At 38.2% G+C, this 24,303-nt stretch overlaps 1 protein-coding gene and 1 long non-coding RNA gene across 3 annotated transcripts in view; both read right to left on the bottom strand.

The window, feature by feature from the left end:
* The window catches only part of LOC307154205, a 252,368-nt gene that overhangs the window by 108,133 nt on the left and 119,932 nt on the right, over positions 1–24,303 (bottom strand). The gene's annotated exons all lie outside the window — the stretch shown is intronic.
* Positions 1–24,303, bottom strand: part of rps6kc1 (ribosomal protein S6 kinase polypeptide 1) — a 214,947-nt gene that overhangs the window by 93,661 nt on the left and 96,983 nt on the right. The window contains exons 7-9 of one of the 2 annotated variants that reach the window (XM_079898971.1): positions 10,951–11,099; positions 9,448–9,540; positions 8,387–8,434 (exon numbers count right to left, since the gene is read on the bottom strand). In XM_079898971.1, coding sequence (XP_079755097.1) covers positions 8,387–8,434; positions 9,448–9,540; positions 10,951–11,099 — 290 coding nt within the window. The remainder of the gene's footprint in view (positions 1–8,386; positions 8,435–9,447; positions 9,541–10,950; positions 11,100–24,303) is intronic. The other variant, XM_079898972.1, reaches the window with a different exon arrangement.

Below are 24,303 nucleotides of genomic sequence, written 5' to 3'. Positions count from 1 at the left end.
ATTACAGTTTTCAAAAAGAGACGATTTTCATTAAAATTCAAAATGGCAAAGGAAGGCATTATTACCAACCATGGCAAAATTGGTAACACTGTACTCTGCATGACTCAAAGAATGTCAAGAGAAAGGGCTTGTGACAATAGGCCAAATTAATCAAAAGTTATGTCTTTTCGTATATAGTTCAGGGCTGTCAACGAATATTCTAAATTCGAATATATATTCGAATAGTTTAAAAAAAACGAATTTCGAAGGTGAAAATTAATATTCGAATGTGAATTTCGAATGTGGAAAAGCACGCCCGCGGTAGCAGAGGCGCGGCTGTCTGCTTTAAGAGCGTTCAATGTCGGCTCTATATACTGTAAAACTTCAATTAATGTTAATAATATTTGTTTCAATCACTGAATGAAGCCTGCTATATTTGGGACAAGAGTCGCGACCTTAAATTGCTTGCACAAAACTCTTGATCAGCACTCAACATTTGTTTATTGTTGTTGTTCATTTAAACCGTTATGCGCAGAGAGCGTGAGGGTGAGGGCGAGAGAGAGAAAGAGTACCTGCGAGCAGAGTCCTGCACGGGTTCGGGTACCCGACGGGTGACCCGCAAATTTTGCTCAAACGGGTGAAAAATATCCAACTGTGTCGGGTCGGACACGGAGGAAACACGGGTCTAAACATGGGTTTAAAACAATCACATGCAAACGTAAAAATATATGCATATTTTTAAAAATATATGCATATTTTTAAAAATATATGCATATTTGTAAAAATATATGCATATTTTTAGGAACACATCTACACAAATATGCCTGTATTTCAAGTTGATAAAATAATTTAAAATCCACATCAGTTTATTTGTACCCACGCGCCACGCCCTCCCAGGATCTATAACGTTACCTAGGCTACTTTCACTTTTAAAAATTCATCATAACCGCGCGCGCGATCTGCTTGCAGTCGTCGAGATGGATGCTGAGGAGTTGAAGAAAAGAATAGCTAGTGGAGATTGTAAAGTTGTCGACAATACGTCATCAAAAATCAAGTCCAGTGTGTGGGAGAAATTTGGAGTTATCTGAAGAAAATATTGTGAAAGGCTTTGCTGCATTTTCGTGTTGGATAGCCACAAATGTGGAACTTCTGTTAATCAAAAAATACACTTCAGTATCGATTAACGTTATCCGTTTTATTCATCCACAGACACCATCCATCACAACTCGTGCTCAAAAACAAAACAACCGCTCTTCCGGGGACTTCATAATAAAGGTCCCCTTTTAGTTTCGGTAAACAGTCATGTGAAATATTAAACAATATTCAGCATAGAGGTATAATGTGCATGAACACATTTTTTAATGTCTTAAACTTAAACTCCCACTCTTTAAAAAAAAAAAAAAAATTATAACATAATAAATAACTTTCAATTTAACATAGTAACAGGCCATACTGAACAACAACATCCTTGAACAAAAATACGACCTAGTATATTTCAACAAGCTCTCGAGTATAACTCAAAGACAGACTTTGTTTTAATTCAGTTTCCATTGTCCTTCACTCAGTGCCTTGAGTAACTGACAAGTTGATGCCCCCTTTTTGGTAAGGCAGTCTGCAAGTTGTTCTTTTGTGTTGTACCACAGTACTCGCTCAACTCTCTGTGTTTGGACAAGTTCTTTGATACTACTTATCTCCAGGCGGAGTCTTTTCTCAGAGACTGACTTTGTGGACTTAATTGCATCAGCAAGCGAATGATTGTCAGTGACACAGATTATTGGTGGAGCATGTTCAGCATCACCAGTAGTTAGTTCTGAGAACAGTATGGACAGAAAAATAGAATTGTCAATTCCATCAGACATTGCCAATGTTTCACCAGCAAGTGTGCTCCGCACAATCCTCTTGACTCTCTTTGATTGCCAAGAAAGGGGTGAGAATTTTCCATTTTCTCCCATTAAAAGAATCAGGTGCCCTCCTTGGGTGCCTCCATCTGAAAGATTTCCAAACGAAGCATCGCTGAACACGACCATTTTAAGAGCACTGTCTCTGCTCAAGTGTTGGAAGTTTAGAATTACCTTCTTGGACTTAAGTTTGCACACTATCCGGTTTGCTTCATGGATTGTCTGCACAGTTGCATTTTTTATGTTGGATGTCAAATTGCTAGCATCAAATATGACATCTGGCCTGCTCTGCCTTGCCACCCAGAGAATTTGGCCTATTTTGGACCTGAGCTGATCCTTTTCCTCCTCACAGAGAGGTGAGTCTTGTTCCACAGCTCGTGAAGGATCCATATGAATGTGTTGCATGTGTTGAATGTAGTTTTCCTGGTGTATTTGTACTTTTCTGTCAACAGTCACAAAATCTATTCCCACATAACAGAAATGATCATGTTCCTCACATCCAACTTGGAAAACAGATCTTAGATGTGGTATTACGGTTGTGGAGAAACTTTGTGTGCCCCCCCATATGAAGTCATCCACATGACAGGCAAGCACCCCAGTTACAGTGCAGTCCTGATCTAGCCAATAAAAAAACAGCTGGATCGACCTGGGACATTTTTCCTCCTGCTTTCAGCACTATGTCTTTTACTCTATTGTACCAGTACAATGAAGCATCTGCCAGACCATATACACACTTTTTGAGTTTCCATAATGTTCCCTCACAGATAGCCTCAGGGGGAGGCCTGATGTAGATGTCACGTGACAGTTCTATTCCCTGCAGAAATGCAGATTTTATATCCATGGAATGAAGTGTCCACTGTTTTTGACAAATAACTGCCACCAGTAGTCGAAGAGACTCAGAAGCACATGTGGGAGAATCCTTTTGTAGCTCCAACACATTTAACTCCTCAAAACCTCTGGCCACCAATCGTGCTTTCGGTACTAGTCCAGTTAGTGTTTCCTTGAGAGTGCACACCCATCTGGTAGAGATGCACTTTTGTCCCTCATCCTGAACTTCCTCAAACACACTGTTATCTCTCCAACTCTTCATCTCTTCTTGTTTGGCTAGGTCAAAGGATAGATCTTTTGTTACCAATACATCCTCACTGACGTTTGTGGCACTAACATCAGTAACAGCGGGTTCCATTTGAAGACGGTCTAAACATGATACGTCAACTGAATCTTTACTGCCTGCAACATTAGTTGGTTCAATGAGCAGAAGGTTGTACCAGTTTTTGTATTTGCCAGTAGCTTTGCCTGCACGCCCTAGTACTTTTGCTGTGTGCAAAGCCCCACTGTCTCTGTCTCTGTATTTTAGAACTTGCCCTGTTTTTAAACGGACATCAGTTCCCTGCTCTGTATCACTTTGTGCCACTATGTCGTCACTAGTGTGTTGTGCTGCTACATTCTGCCCCATAGTGGATGCCCCTGTGTCCTCAGTTTGCACTGAACTCTGCTGTATTTCAGTTACAGTTTCTGTTCCCTCCGTGTTGTTGACAGCAGCTCCTGTCATCTCCTGTCTTTGCATATTGTTTGTGTCAATTTCAGCATCATCCCTAATGACATGTTGATCTCCGCTGTCTTTGTTTACTTTTCTTAGTCTGAGGTAGTGTACCCTAATGCAGGTTCCTCCATGTCTGACAAACACCACTGCACCATCCTGGCCAATGACAACTCCTGGTCCTTTCCACTCTTGACAGTCAACTCTCTTGTAGTACACTTTGTCACCCATTTCATATTTCTCATCTGTCTGACGTAGTTGTTTACGTAGTGCTCTCCGTATTCTTTCGGAACATTCTGCTTCTGTGAACACCTTTCTTGATGCATGTAAAGCAGAGATGTGTTTTGCCACCCACTCACTTTTCGTCGTGCCCTCTAAAGCTGGGGGCTTGTCGGTTAACACAGAGGGCAGGTTGGGGTTCTGTCCAAACACCAACTGATGAGGACTGTAGCCATGGACATTTTGCATGGTGTTCTTTGCCATAAGAGCCCAGTCCAATGCAGTGTCCCAGTCACAGCCGTTCCTTGACTTCACTTTCATTATGATCTCTGTAAGTGTTTGGTTGTGTCGCTCTGTAAGTCCATTGCTCCACGGGCTGTATGCTGCTGTTGTCTTTATTTCTATATTGAAGTTTTCTGCCATGTCTCTAACCTCATCATTATTAAATTCTCCCCCATTGTCGCTAAACAGTTTCTGAGGTGGACCATGGACACTTATCCAGACATGGACAAAGTGTTTCACTATTTCAGAGGACTTCTTAGTGGTCAGTATGCTGCCTGCACTAAACCTTGTGAACTGGTCAATAATGTGGAGATACCACACACCTGGTTCAAGTTCATGTAGATCTACTGCAACAGTTTCATTGTACTGAGATGCCAGTGGTAGGCCAACAGCAGGCTTTGGTTTGGTCTTACTGTATCTTTGACACGTTTCACATTCACTCACAATTTGCTCCAGAATGACACTACATTCTGCATCTTTATTTCCTGAGCTAGTAAGAAGTCTCTGCAGTCTGTCAGCAGAAGCATGACCAAATTGTTTGTGAAGCTTCATCAGGATGTTGTGTTTTTCTGCTGAGCTCATTTTGTCTGAAATTGTCAGTATTTCCTCGTCACACTGACTTTGTACATCCGCATTCTTTTGTTCTGTAAGAGTGACATCTTCAACAGCTACCAAGACACAGTCATCACTTTGAATGTTTTTCTTTTCATTGTCCATAATGTTTACACAGTAATGGCCAGAGCTTGTAAAGTCAAGTTTTACAGGTTGACTGAACATCACCGCACTGTCATTTTCCATATCTAGCACTGTCCCTGCTCTTTTCATGGATGCCTTGCTCAAGAGTAGTGGAATGTTCGCTGGCACGACTTCAGTTTCAATATGACACCTAGTTTGTCCAATCTTTGCAGGAATTTTAAACTTTCTGTTGGAATAGACCACTTTTCCATCACCAAACTTAAAGGGTCTGTGACTGTGAGTTTCTGTCTTCCTCAGGTCTTTTATCTCGTTTTGGCTTAGTTCAGCAATGTAGCTATTTATCCATTCCTGTCCACACACAGTCCGTGTGCATGCAGTGTCTATTATTGCTGAGCCGAAACACTCTGTCATAAATATTTCTGCTTCAGTGGGTGACTCTTTTGTATACAGAGTAATGTTGCACTCCTCTATATCATCTGTTTTACAATCTTCAGTCAGTTTGACTTGCTCACCTCTGTGTGGACAGTCTTTGGCCCAGTGGAATGTGCTTTGACAAACAGCACATTTTTGATCTGCGTCCATACCTGTCCAGAGGGTTAGTGCCAGGCAGTGGTGTCTTTTGCTGAACATTTTGCGACCATGGCTTGCTCCTTTGTTGCCTTTGTTCTGTTACATATGCTGTTTCCTGATTAATCCCCACTGTAGAAGCAGACTTTCCTCCGAAAATCCTCTTCAGTGCTGACTTCATTGACGCAAAATCCAAATCTGTACATGCTGTCAGCGCTAACTGTCGATCTTTCACTTCTAAGCACGCAGTGTCCAGCAGTTTGAATGCTAATACTGCATCGGGAAGCTCCATCTTATATTTACGCATCCGCGAGTACCGCTGTTCAAAATCAATTATATAGTCTGTCATGGAAACACTGCTATCTTTCATAATCCGGTCAAAGCTCGAGTACGCCTCGTAAACTTGGTCCTTTTCTTCTTTGAGAAACAAGTCATCGAGTTTCGTAAGTAAAGTGTTCATGCCAGTGTCCTTATTCAGATCGTCTACCGGTATTTCCATCGCCGTTTCTCTCGCTCTTCCCGACAGCGCCAAAGCCACAGCAAGCGCCTGTTTTTTCTTTTCGAGTTCTGTAACTCTGGTCCAAATCGCGACTTCATTCTTCCAACTTTCATATGGTTTTCCTTCATCAAAGGTTGGCGGTACTCTATAGTTGCTAACCATCCTCTGCTACCAATGTTATACAAAAAATACACTTCAGTATCGATTAACGTTATCCGTTTTATTCATCCACAGACACCATCCATCACAACTCATGCTCAAAAACAAAACAACCGCTCTTCCGGGGACTTCATAATAAAGGTCCCCTTTTAGTTTCGGTAAACGGTCATGTGAAATATTAACCTGTTAACCGTTGCCAGAGCGCGGGCGCACTGAAGCGTTTTTTTTTAATAAATAGTTCAAAGTTACTATCAGATTTAATGTTATACCTTGACAAACTATACATCATTAAAAAGATATAAGACTCAAGTTTCAGAATTTGACCACTATTGTATTCTGAGAAACTTATAGCGACAGTTATTTCTTAATTTGTGTCAGGAGTTATGAAATGAAAAAATGAGTCGATACCTTTGATATGAATTATGCGCGTCAGCCGCTTTCATTCATAAAAAAAACTCCCGTGCCGTCGTCATGACAGCGATACACAAAACAACGTCCTTCCGGGCTTTTAGCTAAAAATGTGCAGATTTGGAGAAATATTGATATATTCTCATAGGTTTACATCAGATTTCTATAGACAGGAATAATATTTATTGAATTTATACCCAAATGCGTCGATGTAATCATTATGAGCGTTTGTATACTCTGTTAATGTGTTTTCAATTCATACCAATAGCCTGAGGGCGCCCTCGCCGCCCTGTGCACAGTATTAGAACATGAAGAAGTGCCATAATCATGTGACAATCCAGGAAGCCTCGAACACACACACACAGCTAACAAGAGATCGCGCTGTAACTATGGCTGTAACATGCAGATACAGTCGTTTTGAAGACAATAAACATGTTTGCTATGATATTTGAGTTACCTGTGTTTTTCAATCCATGCCAGGTATTTCCATAATAATAGATTATATTTATAATGTAATGCTAATCTATATAGACTATCATTGTGCAGAACAGTATACAATAGTATATTTTCTGTCTGATTTTTTTTATCTGAAGCCAAATTAGATCACAGAAAATTATTTAAAATACTCGATTTGCTTTATAAAGTAAGTTTATAAGCACAAACATGGTTTTAATCTCATAAATTGTCGTGTATTGATGGTGTGCTAAGCTAACATGCTAGCTAGCCCTAGGTGCACCTGCCACCTAGAAGTTATATTTTTATTATTTTTTGAATGCTTACTGAAATGTTTCTTTATTCAAGAAATGCATTTAAAACAGTTTAGAATGTAAGGGTGAACTTTGAGAAAAGAAATTAGTGACTGAAAACATATGAATAGCATGTGAATAGCCAGTCGTTAGTAACTAATGCAGACAAAAGAAATGCATATTTACAGCCATAACCAGGCTGGAGAAGTGTGAATGTGTGCAGGGGGAGACTGAGACTGAATGGGGCACGTTTGCACCACAAAACAATAAAGACAATATACTGCATAGATGGTAAGAAGATGACAATAAATATCAGTAGCATTTTAGCATCAAATCAAAATAAAGTCACATGACATGGTCTTGAAAAACATTTCACTAAATACAGAGTTTTGGACTTATTATCTTAAGATTTTAAACATAAAATGTTTAGACATGTGGCATTAGCTGTAGTGCATTTCTAGATTGCTCCAGGGCCAACTTCAATTTTATTTTCATGAGGATGTTTCATAAAAAATAATTTCTAATAACTTTACAAAACTTTGAAGCTATTTATAACAATTTTTGTCATTATGACAATAATTAATTCTACATTACAATAAACTGCCAGGTGTCAGCTTTCAAATGAGATCATACTTGTGCTTTTAGTACAAAGGGTTCATGAACTGTATCTGTTTCAGTTTGGGTATGTCATTTCTTGGGATTTTTCAAAAGTGGGGTTGCAGCTTAACAGGTTAAACAATATTCAGCATAGAGGTATAATGTGCATGAACACATTTTTTAATGTCTTAAACTTAACACTTCATCTCTGAGGAAGCACGCAGATACTGTGGTAACAAACCAAGCAGTTCTATCGAACAGTATTTTTTCAAATTTAACACTGTTAAGTATGTGTGGTGTGCAGGGTGTGTTTGAACCCAAAATTGTCAGATGTAGACTAGACAAAATCGGACCCGTGCAGGTCTCTGCCTGCGAGTGCTAGTGAGCGAGCGAGCGAGAGTGAGGTCTGTGGTCTTGGCCATTATTTACTTGTTTTTGTGTAGGTAATACGTTGTCAAATATGTTTAAACTTAAATAAACTACCTATACAAGTAGTTGTGTCTCTTTGTATTAATTTGTCCTGTTATTGGCGTAATGCGCGTTATTGACAAAATGCGCAACCAGATGTTCGAATAGTTCGAATATTCGTGTGTTTTTTAGAGGGAATATTCGAACGTCATTTTTGAGCAATTTTGACAGCCCTAATATAGTTTAATCACTAGGTATGTTCACCAAACCTCTCATTCAAACAGTCAAATTAAACACAAGCGAAGCATTACAGCTTTTAGGGGAGTAACTCACAGTAAGAATTCCTGTAAAATCTTTAAGTGTTATTAACTCTAAATGGGCCACTTACTTTCAAAATAAAAGTTTCCTTGGTTCTCTTATCCATCACCAACAACACCTGCACATAAAACACACATATAAATAAAGACAATGTTTAAACAAAAACACTTTTGAAACAGTGTAACGTCACTCTCTAAACATCTTTTTGTCAAGGGAGTTATATTTACAGTAAATATGGATCACGGAGTCACTATAGCCTACAGATAGTAAAGTAAAAACAAACTAATTTAACAAATTAATCCTTTAAACCGTTTTAAAGAGTTTAAAAGACAGATCCTTGTCATGAAAACAGTAACAACAGGGAGAATATAGGTATGAGCAGTGATGACGAGCCCAAGCACTACCGTGCCATCACCACCAGAAGGATTTAGGAAAACACTGCGATTCAAGGAAATAAAAGAGGACTTCTTAAAAGTTTATCATAAGTGCCACATTTCCTGCTGCCAGCTGGTGGTGCTATGATTGTGACCCACAATAGCTACAACCAAGTGATCAGCACCCATCACCAAACATACAACTGCAATTTGATCTAATTTGATAGGAGAAGATATGAGACTCTTTCGTTTCCCTTTGGTGCTTTTTTTTTTTTTTTTTTTTTTGCAATGGCAACACTGTTCGATATATCTAAAATCCTGTGCTCACTGTGCATTGTTTTTATAGAGACAACACATTGCTTGCAGCTCTATATATACTTTTCCCACCAAGATTTTGAGGGCTTTTGAAAAAACATGCTTAATTTATAATGTCACAGAGGTGAGAACGGTGCGAGGAAAGAAAGCTCTCAGATTTCATCAAAAATATGTTAATTTGTGTTCCGACGATGAACGAAGGTCTTATGGGTTTGGAACGACATGAGGGAGTAAATGATGACAGAATTTTCAAATCCATAAAACTCTGAAAAGCAGAATCGGAATCGTCAAAATTCAAACAATACCAAACACAACAGGCAATTGTATTGAAGTTTGTTTGTTTCTGATTCAAATTCGCCCTGTTAAGTGTGACATACACTGAGATGATTTTGGTCATAACAGCCAATCTTAGAAAAGAGCTTGTGAAGATTGTGATGTGTACCTTATCAATAATGCCCAGCACTCTGTAATGCTTCAGCTCATCAAAGTGAGTCTGCTCAGACCATGAGACGCCACAGCACTGCGAGCCTAACGCCTGAAGAGACACCAAACAAAGAGACACATGATGGACATGTAAAGATTGTAATTCATAAAAATGTGCACAGAATAATCCAATATGTGAGTGCACAATGTTTTAAATGTTCCTGTGAATGAGATAAAACATTCATATGCAAAGTGCATGTAAATATTGTTCACTTATTCACCTTTACATCAATTAAAATTGTAAAAATCAAGTCAGCATAAACTTGAATGAAATAGCAGTGCATGACACAAATACTGCACGTCTTTTCTGTCGCTATATAAAAGAAAATTTATTTCAGTTTCTGCTTAAGATGCACTGAAATTAAAATACTTAAACCTGAAGCCAAATGCAGAAATTCTAACTTTACATTAGTTTTTAGATGTACATGTATATCACACATGCTTTTCAAAACATTTCACAAAATTAAGCCCGTCAGGTTTCAAAATATATTGTTCAAAATGAAGTTTATCCAGTTTCTGTTCATATTTTCAACCTATTTACTTTAAAAAATATTTAAAAAATAAATAAAAACATTCTCTAGTTTATACCTTCATTAAAGGGATATTTCACTCAATAATTAAAATTAGCCCATGATTTACTCACCCTCAAGTCATCCTAGGTGTATATGACATTCTTCTTTCAGATGAATATAATCAGTGTTATATTAAAAGTGAATGGCCGTTTCTGAAGTCCATAAAAATGCATCCATCCATGATAAAAATGCTCCACACGGCTCCGGGGGGTTAATAAAGGCCTTCTGAAACAAAGCCATGCGTTCGTGTAAGAAAAATATCCATATTTAAAACTTTATCAACTAAAATAACTAACTTACGACAGATGGCCATACGCATCGATTTACGGTGAAAGAGTAACACTTGAACTGACGCACAACGTAAAGATGAACGCGGAAGCGCAGAGGATAGCGCAAAAAAAACAAACACCAGTCACGAATTAGAGGTCTAAAACGAGAACTTTAAAGAGAAATGTCGGAGGAGTTTGAGTTTGTAACCCAGCCCGGTTCATTTGAACCAGGAGAGGCGTCAAAGCTTATGTTACTCCTACATCCTACGTCATACATCGTCAAGTGAGTCTTTTTGTGCAAGTTGACGTAGGCCGTCTGACGGAAGCTAGTTATTTTAGTCGACAGTTATAAATATGGATATTTTTCTTACACAAACGCATGGCTTCGTTTCAGAAGACCTTTATTAACCCCTGCAGAGCCGTATGGAGCACTTTTATGATGGATGGATGTGCTTTTTTGGGCTTTAAAATCTCATCCTCCATTCACTGCAATTATAAAGCTTGGATTAGCCAGGACATTTTTTATATAACTCCGAGTGTATTTGTATGAAGTCAAATACACCTAGGAAGGCTTGAGGGTAAGAAAATCATGGACTAATTTTCATTTTTGGGTGAACTCACTTTAATCCTGGTCAGACACACACTGACCCTGCTTTGAGTGGAGCTCTGGCCCATGCTGTCCTTGAGCTGTGCAGAAATGAGCTCGGCACGCATCAGATATTCTGCCGTTTTTCTCTTCACAGCCTCCCGTCTGCTGGGACTCACCTCTCCTGAAATACGCAATAAATGCACACGCAATAAATACTAGGGGTCTGAATCTTCAGGCACCTCACAATCTGAATATCTGAATATTCTTTTTTTACTTTATTTTTTATTTATTTATTACTTTTTTAATACTTTTATAATATAATAATACTTTTGAGAATAATTACAAATGACTTAAAAACAACTGGAATTTAAAAATTATTAACGAACTAAATATAGCTTCTTAACAGCAAACATAAATTAATAAAGGAAAACAAAGAAACATAAGCAATCAACAAAAAGTGCTTTCAGTCAGTATCTGTGACTGCTTTAAGTATCTGAAAGTTTTCCAGACAATGGCAGTGAGGGATTTTTTCTCTTTCTCAGCATTAATGCTGTTGCTGTTTGATTATTATGACCACACACATATTAAAATGAACACACACAAAGCACATGCGAGTATTTGCAATTCTAACAGGTAAAAAAGGCTTTGACCATGAAACCTTATGAATGTTTATATACTAGTTTGATAGTTTTGTGTGTGTTTGTTTGTTATTAGCAGCAAGCAGAAAACAGGACACTAAATGTTCAGCAATATTATTGATCTGACTGTATTGACGCAGTTGTATGAGAACTGCTTTATAGATTAAATGAACTAATTTAATAATTGACAATCTTTACAATGGAACTGAACCATCACTGAACTGACTTCAGCTGAACAACAGCCGAAATGCATATTTAGGGCCCAAGCCCTGAAAGGGCGAAGGCCTTATTGTTTCCGGAAGGATTTTTTAGGGCCCAAGCCCTGAAAGGCGCGAAGGCCCTATTGTTTCCGGTAGGATTATTTTTTATTAGGGCCCAAGCCCTGAAAGGGCGAAGGCCCTATTGTTTTCGGTAGGATTATTATTATTAGGGCCCAAGCCCTGAAAGGGCGAAGGCCCTATTGTTTTCGGTAGGATTATTGTTTATTAGGGCCCAAGCCCTGAAAGGGCGAAGGCCCTATTGTTTTCGTAAGGATTATTAGGGCCCAAGCCCTGAAAGGGCGAAGGCCCTATTGTTTTCGGTAGGATTATTTATTATTATTATTATTATTATTATTAGGGCCCAAGCCCTGAAAGGGCGAAGGCCCTATTGTTTTCGGTAGGATTATTTATTATTATTATTATTATTATTATTATTATTATTATTATTTTTCTGTCAACCTTTCGGGCACTTTTGAGACCCTTAACGTGCTCGAAAACTCTTGAAACTTTGCACACGGGTCAGAACCCGTGGCCATCAGGGCTGGGCTGAAGCTGGTACCCGGGCGTGGCAGGGTGGCTCGACAGCGCCCCCTTGAACGGGGTCCGAAAACTTGGTCCATAAATCAGACATGCTTGCATGTAATAATATGAAACTCGGTACACATATAGATCTCATCGGGCCGAACAACTTTCGTACTTTTACTTTTTACGCCAGTCCAACAGGAAGTCGGCTATTATGGGTTGTTTTGAAACGCATGCTGTGGAATTTAATGTACTCCTCCTAGAGAATTCATCCAATCGCCTCCAAACTCGGTCAGCATGAAGTCAAGACATTGAGGATGCTAAATTGCGGACGGATTTTTGATATCTCAAACGGTTTGGCCGTGGCAAGGAAACGAATTTATGGCGAATAAGGGACACAGGAAGTGTGTTATAACTTCAGCATACATTATCTGATCTTGATGAAACTTCAGCAGTGTGTTCGTTTTCAGAGGCCGAACACAAGGATGTGATTATTGTGAGTCAAAGTTATAGCGCCACCAACTGGCAGCAGGAAGTGTGTCACTTTCAAAATGCTTTGAAATCACTCTCTTATTTTTACCTGATTTGCTTCAAACTTTATGTGTATGATGTAGACACACGGCAGATGTAGACCTGTGAAAGGATTATTGATATCTTAGATACTGTTGCCATGGCAATGCATCAAACTTTAATATTCTTTTTTGATGCTTTTGAGACTCTTAACATACTTGAAATTGCATGAAACTCGACAGACACATCACACTTATTATCCAGTAGACATGGGCAAAGTTTCAGAAACGGGCGTGGTGAGGGGCTCAGTAGCGCCACCTTTAGTCAAAAATGGGGGCCTAGTTTTACCTAGAATCACAAAACTTGGTATGTATATTGTTCTTATCGAGCCGGACAACTTTCTAATTTACACTTATTAGCTCAAAGCAACAGAAAGTCAGATATTTTGGTTTGAATGTGATTTTTTGGAGAAATTTCTCTCTCTCTCTGTCTCTGAGTGTGTGAGGGGTGGGGGTGATTTGTCAGTTGAGTGAGATTTACTTTTTCATTTGTTTTTCAAGGTTTCTGGGGCTTTTGGGTCCCTAAACGTGCTCGAAAACTCTTGAAACTTTGCACACAGGTCAGAACCCGCGGCCATCAGGGCGGGGCTGAATCTGGTAGCCGGGCGTGGCAGGGGGGCTCAACAGCGCCCCCTTGAACGGGGTTCTAAAACTTGGTCCATATATCAAACACGCTTGCATGAATTAATTTGAAACTCGGTACACATATAGATCTCATCGGGCCGAACAACTTTCGTGCTCTAAGTTTTACGCCAGCCCAACAGGAAGTCGGCTATTTAGGGTTGTTTGGAAACGCTTGCTGTGGAATTTAATGTACTCCTCCTAGGAAATACATCGATTCGCCTCCAAACTCGGTCAGCGTGAAGTCAAGACATTGATGATGCTAAATTGCGGACGGATTTTTGATATCTCGAACGGTTTGGCTGTGGCGAGGAAACGAATTAATGGCGAGAAAAGAGAAAAACGAAGTGTTATAACTAGAGGTGGGCATAGATTAATTTTTTTAATCTAGATTAATCTAGATTAATTTTGAAATTAATCTAGATTAATCTAGATTAAAATGGCTCATTTGAATTCTGCCGAAGGCATTCAGAGTATGTGTGCTACCCAAATAATGACCATAAAAGTAAGTCTTTGAGAACGGGTTTCTCAAGCCAGGTGGCGCATTAGACCAGGTGCTCATCTCCTGTTTCCAAAATGCATCACAAACTGCTTGAGAAAGCTGTTCTACTCATAGACTGTAAAAGGTTACTACTGTACTGTTACCGTCCGTAGGCAACATTAGGTAGGCCTATGTTATTATCAACTACTATAGGCTATCAATTAGGGATGGGCGATATGGCCTAAAATCCATATTGTGATATACATTGCAGCCTCTTGCGATAACGATATTATAATAAAACCATTTCAGAACAGGTTACACAGACCCTGCTAAACAACTGCTAAATGTTTTTTTTTTTTTTTTTTTTTTGAAAGGGTGTATGTAGTTTTGAGAACATATATTGTGCAAAACTGTAAGTATAGCCTACAACATAATTTTGCAGATAAATAAAATTTAAGTACACTAGCTGCAGAGACTTAAGTAGGTCTAATGTTTATTATGGCTTGGAGCTTATGAAACCCCACATTTAAAATTAGAATATTGTCTAACTGATGTCTTTTCAGTTAAAAAGAAACACAACAACGATTCTTAAAATCGGGCGCTTTTAATAAAAAGAGATTATGTGCTACACCACTCACTAAGATATATTGGGAATAATACGCGCGCGCTGGTATTCAGTTATATGTTTCGTTTTGAATTTGAGGTGGTAGAACGGATTAGTCGTGTGTTAACTTACCGAACTGTTACACCACACAGTCTACGTCGGACGGCTTAAATACAAACCAAGTCCAAATAATGGATGTTGCACGGATCTTTTACACCAGCTTTCACTTTCAGCCGTGTTTACTTAAGATGACGACGAATATGATGCGTTGCAGCCGGGTGTTCCTCGCGGCCGCAGGTAGATTGCGTCATCATAGCTTGTGTAGCTTGAGCCAGCTCCCAACCCAACTTGGAGAATAGATTAACGGCGATATTTTTTTTATCGCGCGATAAGAGTCTCGCGTTAACGCAACGCGTTAACGCCGATAACGGCCCACCACTAGTTATAACTAATGCATACATTAACTGATCTTGATGAAACTTCAGCAGTTTGTTCATGGTAAGAGGCCGATCAGATGGATGTAACTATTGTGTGTCAAAGTTATAGCGCCACCAACTGGCAGCAGGAAATGTGTCACTTTCAAAATGCTTTTGACAAAAGTTGGGGGGGTTGTTTTACCTACAGTAGCACAACTCAGTACGTATGTTGATCTCATCGACCCGGACAACTTTCTAATTTAAAGTCATTAGCTCCGACCATCAGGAAGTCAGATACTTTGGTTTGAATGTGGATTTTTTGCAAAATCAGCCTCCAAAAGGCACTAAAAGCCTCAAATCTTCTAAAAATTTAATTTTATACCATTTATTTCTATATAAAAGTATACAAATATCACAACTAAACCCATTTTATTCTGTTTTTAAAAAGAATTTTATTCTAATTTTATTCTAAATTTTAAAACAGTAAAGTAAAAAAAAAATTAAAGTCATACATAGGGCTATACTGCCCTCTTGTGTCCAAAAGGACATCAAAATAATATATAAAACTTTTTACCAGCTAGGCCAATAATGTATTTAAATATACATTTATTAGGTATGTGTCTGAGGATATTTTCCCACCGGTTAATCGACGTGTGTGACACGAGCGGGTGCTTTTGTATCGCTAATATAAAAGTGAAAGAAAAATACGGACGTCCGCACGGACATTTATAATGGTGCACACACAAATCACACACACGTTGGAAAGAATTATGCTTTTAAACAACACTAAACCGCCATTAGATGTCGCCAAGTGACCGTCTTAATGAGCGAGTCATTGATTCATTCGTTCAAATGATTCGTAATCCATAACATACAGATCCATAAACATGGATCCATAAACATCCAATCCATAAACATAAACAGATGTTTATGGATTGATCATTCAATCTTTGAGTCAACCAATTCGTTCAAAATGCTGAATCATTCAGTTATGAGAAAACACGTTCCTGTGAGATGCGTTCTTCTGTGATCTTTGTTTAACTATTTCCGCTGCTGAAACAGAACAAAAACAGTCAATATTGCATCTAAAATGTAAATGACTTCATTTTAACTGTTAATAACCTGTTGTATGAAATCAATGTCACAGTTTCAATAGTGATTGTATTCAGGAAAAGTTAGGTACGGAGAGCGAGCGATTTCAACGAAATCAGAACTAAACCCATTTTATTCTTTTATTATTATTATTATTCAATTTAAGAATTATGTTTGAGTTTAAAAAAAGCCAGAATGTTTTAGTCCAAAAAATAAATAAATCATGCCATGGATTGCTTGAAATTAATTTTTTTTATTATATTTATTTTTTCGTTTTGGCTTTGTTTATAGTTTATTTTTAATTGTTTATTCTTGTTCCGTTCTGAATATCATTACATTTAAAGGATTTGTTGTGGAATATTTTGAGTGTATCATAAAATCAGAATAATTCTCTCGATTTAGTGATCCCCTACTTATTATTTTATTTTATTTTTTTCTTTGTTCTAATTAGGTCAGGCAAGTAAAATTATCTGTCTTGTCCCTTAAATTTATTTATTTATATATATATATATATATATATATATATATATATATATATATATATATATATATATATAATGTATGTATGTGTGTGTGTGTGTGTATATATATATATATATATATATATATATATATATATATATATATATATATATATATATATGTATATATGTATGTGTGTGTGTGTGTGTATATATATATATATATATATATATATATATATATATATATATATATATATATATATATATATAAATATAGCTGCGAGCAGCGATGGAGGGCCAAAGCCGCCGGCACCGCCACCCTGGCACCAGGATTGCGGTGCCACCGGCTTGGGCCCGTAATCGCTGCTCGCAGCTATATTTAGGGCCCAAGCCCTGAAAGGGCGAAGGCCCTATTGTTTTCGGTAGGATTATTTATTATTATTATTATTATTATTATTATTATTATTATTAGGGCCCAAGCCCTGAAAGGGCGAAGGCCCTATTGTTTTCGGTAGGATTATTTATTATTATTATTATTATTAGGGCCCAAGCCCTGAAAGGGCGAAGGCCCTATTGTTTTCGGTAGGATTATTGTTTATTATTAGGGCCCAAGCCCTGAAAGGGCGAAGGCCCTATTGTTTTCGGTAGGATTATTTATTAGGGCCCAAGCCCTGAAAGGGCGAAGGCCCTATTGTTTTCGGTAGGATTATTTATTATTATTATTATTATTATTATTAGGGCCCAAGCCCTGAAAGGGCGAAGGCCCTATTGTTTTCGGTAGGATTATTATTATTATTATTATTATTATTTTGTCAACCTTTCGGCCACTTTTGGGGCCCTTAACATGCTCGAAAACTCTTGAAATTTTGCACACAGGTCAGAACCCGCGGCCATCAGGGCCGGACTGAAGCTGGTACCCGGGCGTGGCAGGGGGGCTCGACAGCGCCCCCTGGAACGGGATCCGAACACTTGTCCAAAAATCAGACACGCTTGCATGTAATAATATGAAACTCGGTACACATATAGATCTCATCGGGCCGAACAACTTTCGTGCTCTAAGTTTTACGCCAGTCCAACAGGAAGTCGGCTATTTAGGGTTGTTTGGAAACGCATGCTGTGGAATTTAATGTACTCCTCCTAGGGAATTCATCGATTCGCCTCCAAACTCGGTGTGCATGAAGTCAAGACATTGAGGATGCTAAATTGCGGACGGATTTTTGATATCTCGAACGGTTTGGCCGTGGCGAGGAAACGAATTTATGGCGAAAAAATGAAACAGGAAGTGTGTTATAACTTCTGCATACATTAACTGATCTTGATGAAACTTCAGCAGTGTGTTCGTTGTAAGAGGCCGATCGCACAGATGTGACTATTGTGAGTCAAAGTTATAGCGCCACCAACAGGCAGCAGGAAGTACATCACTATTAAAATGCTTTGAAATCACTGTCTTATTTTTACCAGATTTGCTTCAAACTTTATGTGTACAATGTAGACACACGGCAGATGTAAACCTGTGAAAGGATTATTGATATCTTAGATACTGTTGCCGTGGCAACGCATCAAACTTTAATATTCTTTTTTTATGCTTTTGAGACTCTTAACATACTTGAAATTGCATGAAACTCGACAGACACATCACATTTATTATCCAGTAGACATGTGCAAAGTTTCAGAAACGGGCGTGGTGAGGGGCTCAGTAGCGCCACCTTTAGTCATAAGTGGGGGGGTTAGTTTTATCAACAGCAACAAAACTTGGTATGTGTATTGTTCTCATCAAGACGGACAACTTTCTAATTTACATGAACCATCTCCGACCAACAGGAAGAGAGATATTTTGGTTTGAATGTGGATTTTCTGAAGAATTTTCTCTCCCTCTCTCTGTGTCTGTGTGTGTGTGAGGGGAGGGGGGGATTTGACTATTGCTTTTATATTGTTAATCAAGGTTTCAGGGGCTTTTGGGGTCCTTAACGTGCTCAAAAACTCTTGAAACTTTGCACACAGGTCAGAACCCACGGCCATCAGGGCCGGGCTGAAGCTGGTACCCGGGCATGGCTGGGGGGCTCAACAGTGCCCCCTTGAACGGGGTTCTAAAACTTGATCCATATATCAAACACACTCGCATGAATTAATATGAAACTCGGTACACATATAGATCTCATCGGGCCGAACAACTTTACCCCGGTCAAGTTTTACGCCAGCCCAACAGGAAGTCGGCTATTATGGGTTGTTTGGAAAACGCTTGCTGTGGAATGTGAAATACTCCTCCTAGAAAATTCACCGTGTCCCCTTCAAACTCGGTGTGCATGTAGTCAAGACTTTGAGGATGCTAAATTGCGGACGGATTTTTGATATCTCGAACGGTTTGCCTGTGGCGAGGAATCGAATTTATGGCGAGAAAAGAGAAACACAGAAGTGGAATAACTTCTGCATACATTAACTGATCTTGATGAAACTTCAGCAGTGTGTTCGTGGTAAGAGGCCGATCAGATGGATGTAGCTATTGTGAGTCAAAGTTATAGCGCCACCAACTGGCAGCAGGAAGTGTGTCACTTTCAACATGCTTTTGACAAAAGTGGGGGGGTTAGTTTTAACTACAGTAAAGAAAAAATAGTTTGTATATTGTTCTCATCAAGCCGGACAACTTTCTAATTTACATTCAATAGCTCTGGGCATCAGGAAGTCAGATATTTTGGTCTGAATGTGAATTTTTTTGCAAAATCAGCCTCTGAATTTTTAGCCACTCCTCTTAAACTATTTATTTTATTCGTACCAAACTTTTTCAACATGATGAAACTACATTAAATATGCTAAATTGTGAATGGATAATAAATATCTCAAACGGTTTTGCTATGGCGAGGGATTAAATAATGTCCAAAAAGGAAACACTAAAAATCTTCTAAAAATGTAATTATATACCATTTATTTCTATATAAAAGTATACAAATATCACAACTAAACCCATTTTATTCTGTTTTTGCAATTCAAGAAGAATGAAAAAGTTAAAACAGGCTATTTAGTGCTATTTGGTTCAACAAAAAAGCAAACATAGGGCTATACTGCCCTCTTGTGTCCAAAAGGACATCAAAAAAGTATATAAAACTTTTTACCAGGTAGGCCAATATTGTATTTAAATATACATGTATTAGGTATGTGTCTGAGGATATTTTCCCACCGGTTAATCGACGTGTGACACGAGTGGGTGCTTTTAAATCGCTAATATAATAGTGTAAGAAAAATAATGATAATGTTGCACACACAAATCACACACATGTGGGAAAGAATGATGCTTTTAAACAACACTAAACCGCCATTAGGTGTCGCCAGGCATCCATCTTAATAAGCGAGTCATTGATTCATTCGTTCAAACGATTTGTTCGAATGAGTCGATCATGATTAAGACAGATGTTTATGGATTGATCATTCAATCTTTGAGTCAACCGATTCGTTAAAAATGCTGAATCGTTCAGTTATGAGAAAACACGTGATGCGTGATGGTTCTGCCGTGATCTTTGTTTAACTATTTTCGCTGCTGAAACAGAACAAAAACAGTCAACATTGCATCTAAAATGTAAGTGACTTAATTGTAACTGTTTATTAACCTGTTGTATGAAATCTAGGGGTGGGAGAAAAAAATTATTCTTAGATGCATCGCGATGCGGACGTGGACGATTCTGAATCGATTCACAAATGTCAAAAAATCGATTCTCTAAAAAAATTTTTTCTAATAACGTAATATTGACGGAAGGCAAAAGGCGGAACTCTAAGCGGACGTGCGTGCAGTCTGTGGCGCGCACATAACAGAGAAGTTTCTTCTGCTCACCAAGGCTGCATTTATTTGATTAAAAATACAAACAAAAACAGTAATATTGTAAAATAGTATTCCAATTTAAAACAGCTGCTTTCTATTTTAATATATTTTAAACTGTTATTTATTCCTGTGATCAAAGCTGAGTTTTCAGCATCATTACTCCAGTCGTCACTGTCACATGATCCTTCAGAAATTATTCTAATATGATGATTGATACTCAAGAAACATTCATTATTATTTTAAATGTCGAAAACAGTTGTGTACAGTCTTTGATGAATAGAAAGTAAAAAAAAACAGCATTTATCTGAAATCTAAAGCTTTTGTAACGTTAAACACTACCGTTCAGAAGTTTGGGGTCAGTAATAATTTTAATTTTAATTTTGGGGGAAAGAAATAAAATAAATCAATACTTTTATTCATCGAGAATGAGTTAAACTGATCAAAAGTTACAGTACAGACATTTATAATGTTAAAAAAAATTATATTTGAAATAAATGCTGTTCTTTTGAACTTTACATTCATCAACGCATTTTGAAAAAAAATCTGTACACAACTGTTTTCAACATTGAAAATAATAATTAATATTTATTGACCATCAATCATCATGTTAGAATGATTTCTGAAGGATCATGTGACACTGAAGACCGGAGTAATGATGCTGAAAACTCAGCTTTGATCACATAAATTAATTACAGTGTAAAATATTTTAAAATAGAAAACAGCTGTTTTAAATTGGAATAATATTTCACAATATTACTGTTTTTGTTTGTATTTTTAATCAAATAAATGCAGCCTTGGTGAGCAGAAGAGACTTCTCCTAAAAACATTAAAAATCTTCCTGACCCCAAACTTTTGAACGGTATATACACATATATATATATATATATATGTTTGTATAATATATATATATATATATATATATATATATATATATATATATATATATATATATATATATATAAATAAATATAGCTGCGAGCAGCGATGGAGGGCCAAAGCCGGCGGTACCACCACCCCGGTGCCTACACTAAGGCACCAGGGTGGCGGTGCCACCGGCTTGGGCCCGCAATCGCTGCTCGCAGCTATATATATTTTTTTTTTCTATTATTTTTCTTTCGCCTTTTTGCCACTTTTGGGGCCCTTAACATGCTCAAAAACTCTTGAATTTTTGCACACGGGTCAGAACCCGCGGCCATCAGGGCCGGACTGAAGCTGGTACCCGGGCGTGGCAGGGGGGCTCGACAGCGCCCCCTGGAATGGTGTCCGAAAACTTGGTCAATAAATCAAACACACTTGCATGTAATAATATGAAACTCAGTACACATATAGATCTCATCGGGCTGAACAACTTTCGTGCTCTAAGTTTTACAAAAGCCCAACAGGAAGTCAACTATTATGGGTTGTTTGAAAAACGCATCCTCTGGAATTTGAAATACTCCTCCTAGAAAATTCGTCCAATCGCCTCCAAACTCGGTCAGCATGAAGTCAAGACATTGAGGATGAAAAATTGCCAGGGGATTTTTGATATCTCGAACGGTTTGGCCGTGGCGAGGAAACGAATTTATGGCGAATAAGGGACACAGGAAGTGTGTTATAACTTCTGCATACATTAACTGATCTTGATTAAACTTCAGCAGTGTGTTCGTTGTAAGAGGCCGATCACATTGATGTGACTATTGTGAGTCAAAGTTATAGCGCCACCAACTGGCAGCAGGAAGTGTGTCACTTTCAAAATGCTTTGAAATCACTCTCTTATTTTTACCCGATTTGCTTCAAAATTTATGTGTATAATGTAGACACACGGCAGATGTAGACCTGTGAAAGGATTATTGATATCTTAGATACTGTTGCCATGGCAACACATCAAACTTTAATATTCTTTTTTGATGTTTTTGAGACTCTTAGCATGCTTGAAATTGGATGAAACTCGACAGACACATCACATTTATTAGCCAGGAGACATGTGCAAAGTTTCAGAAACGGGTGTGGTGGAATGGCTCAGTAGCGCCACCTTTAGTCAAAAATGGGGGCTTAGTTTTTCCTAGAATCACAAAACTTGGTACGTATATTGTTCTCATCAAGCCGGACAACTTTCTAATTTATACTCCTTAGCTCCGACCAACAGAAAGTCAGATATTTTGGTTTGAAAGAGGATTTTCTCCCTCTCTCTCTGCCTCTAGCCTACGTCTCTGTGTGTGTGTGTGTAGGGGGGTGGGGGTGGGGGATTTGTCTATTCCATTTAATCTTAGTTTTTCAAGGTTTCAGGGGCTTTTGGGGTCCTTAACATGCTCAAAAACTCTTGAAACTTTGCACACAGTTCAGAACCCCCGGCCATCAGTGCCGGGCTGAAGCTGGTAACCGGGCGTGCCAGGGGGGCTCAACAGCGCCCCCTTGAACACGGTCTGAAAACTTGGTCCATATATCAAACACACTTGCATGAATTAATATGAAACTCGGTACACATATAGATCTCATCGGGCCGAACAACTTCCGCACTCTAAGTTATTAGCTCCGTCCAACAGGAAGTCAGCTATTATGTGTTGTTTGGCGAACGTTTGCTATGGAATTTGAAACACTCCTCCTAGAAAATTCATTAAATCGCCACCAAACTCTGTGTGCATGAAGTCAAGACATTGAGGATTCTAAATTGCGGACGGATTTTTGATATCTCGAATGGTTTGGCCGTGGCGTGGAAACGCATTTATGGCGAGAAAAGAGAAACACGAAGTGGTATAACTTCTGCATACATTAACTGATCTTGATGAAACTTCAGCAGTGTGTTGGTGGTAAGAGGCCGATCAGATGGATGTAACTATTGTGAGTCAAAGTTATAGCGCCACCAACTGGTAGCAGGAAGTGTGTCACTTTCAAAATGTTTTTGACAAAAGTGGGGGGGTTAGGTTTACCCACAATTATAAAAATCAGTAAGTATATTGGTCTCATCGAGTCGGACAACTTTCTAATTTACAATCATTAGCTCTGACCAAGAGGAAGTCAGATATTTTGGTTTGAATGTGGATTTATTTGCAAATTCAGCCTCTGCATTTTTACCCACTCCTGCTAAGTGGTTTATTTTATTCACACCAAACTTTTTCAACATGATGAAAATACATTAAAGATGCTAAATTGTGAACGGATATTGAATATCTCAAACGGTTTTGCTATGGCGAGGGATTAAAGTAATGTCAAAAAAGGAATCAGAAAACGTCTCAGATCTTCTAAAAATTTAATTATACACTATTTATTTTTATATAAAATTATACAAATATCAGATCTAAACCCAGTTTTGGGTTTATTCAGTTTTTTTTTAATTCAAGAATTATGTACAAGTTTAAAAACAGCCAGAATGAGCTATTTAGTAAAAAGAAAAAAGTCATACATAGGGCTATACTGCCCTCTTGTGTTCAAAATCAGGTAGGCCCATTGTATATTGTATTTATATATAAATATATTAGCGATGTGACTGAGAATTTTTTCCCACTGGTTAATCGATGTGTGACAGCGCGGTGGGGGCTTTTAAATCGCTACCTTAAAAGCGAAAGTGAAATATTGACGTCCAGTAGGAATGGACTAAAAAACATTCACTCTGTTCTGCTCGTTCCTCGCTGTAGACACATATTGCCCATGCAGCCGTGAGCATTTTAGTTTCATTTTAAAAATGGCGCCATTTCGGGGGTGGGATTGCTTGAATGTTTTTTTACAAAAGCACAATGTTGTGTTTTATTGTGAGTGTACATAAATATAAGTAAACACATTGCAATTTAAATGATGTCCTGTATGAATAAAATTACGGAGTAGCCTATATTTTTATGTTTCCACTGTTCGATCGTGCCCGCGCCACACACACACACACACACAAACACAACAACAACATATTGTGCATTCCAGCATTGCAATCTTGACATCGCAG

The sequence above is a fragment of the Squalius cephalus genome (assembly GCF_949319135.1).
Source record: "Squalius cephalus genome assembly, contig: scaffold_37, whole genome shotgun sequence".
NCBI lineage: Eukaryota > Metazoa > Chordata > Actinopteri > Cypriniformes > Leuciscidae > Squalius > Squalius cephalus.
The sequence above is the reverse complement of the archived record's forward strand: the minus strand, read 5'-3'. Positions and strand labels throughout refer to the sequence as shown.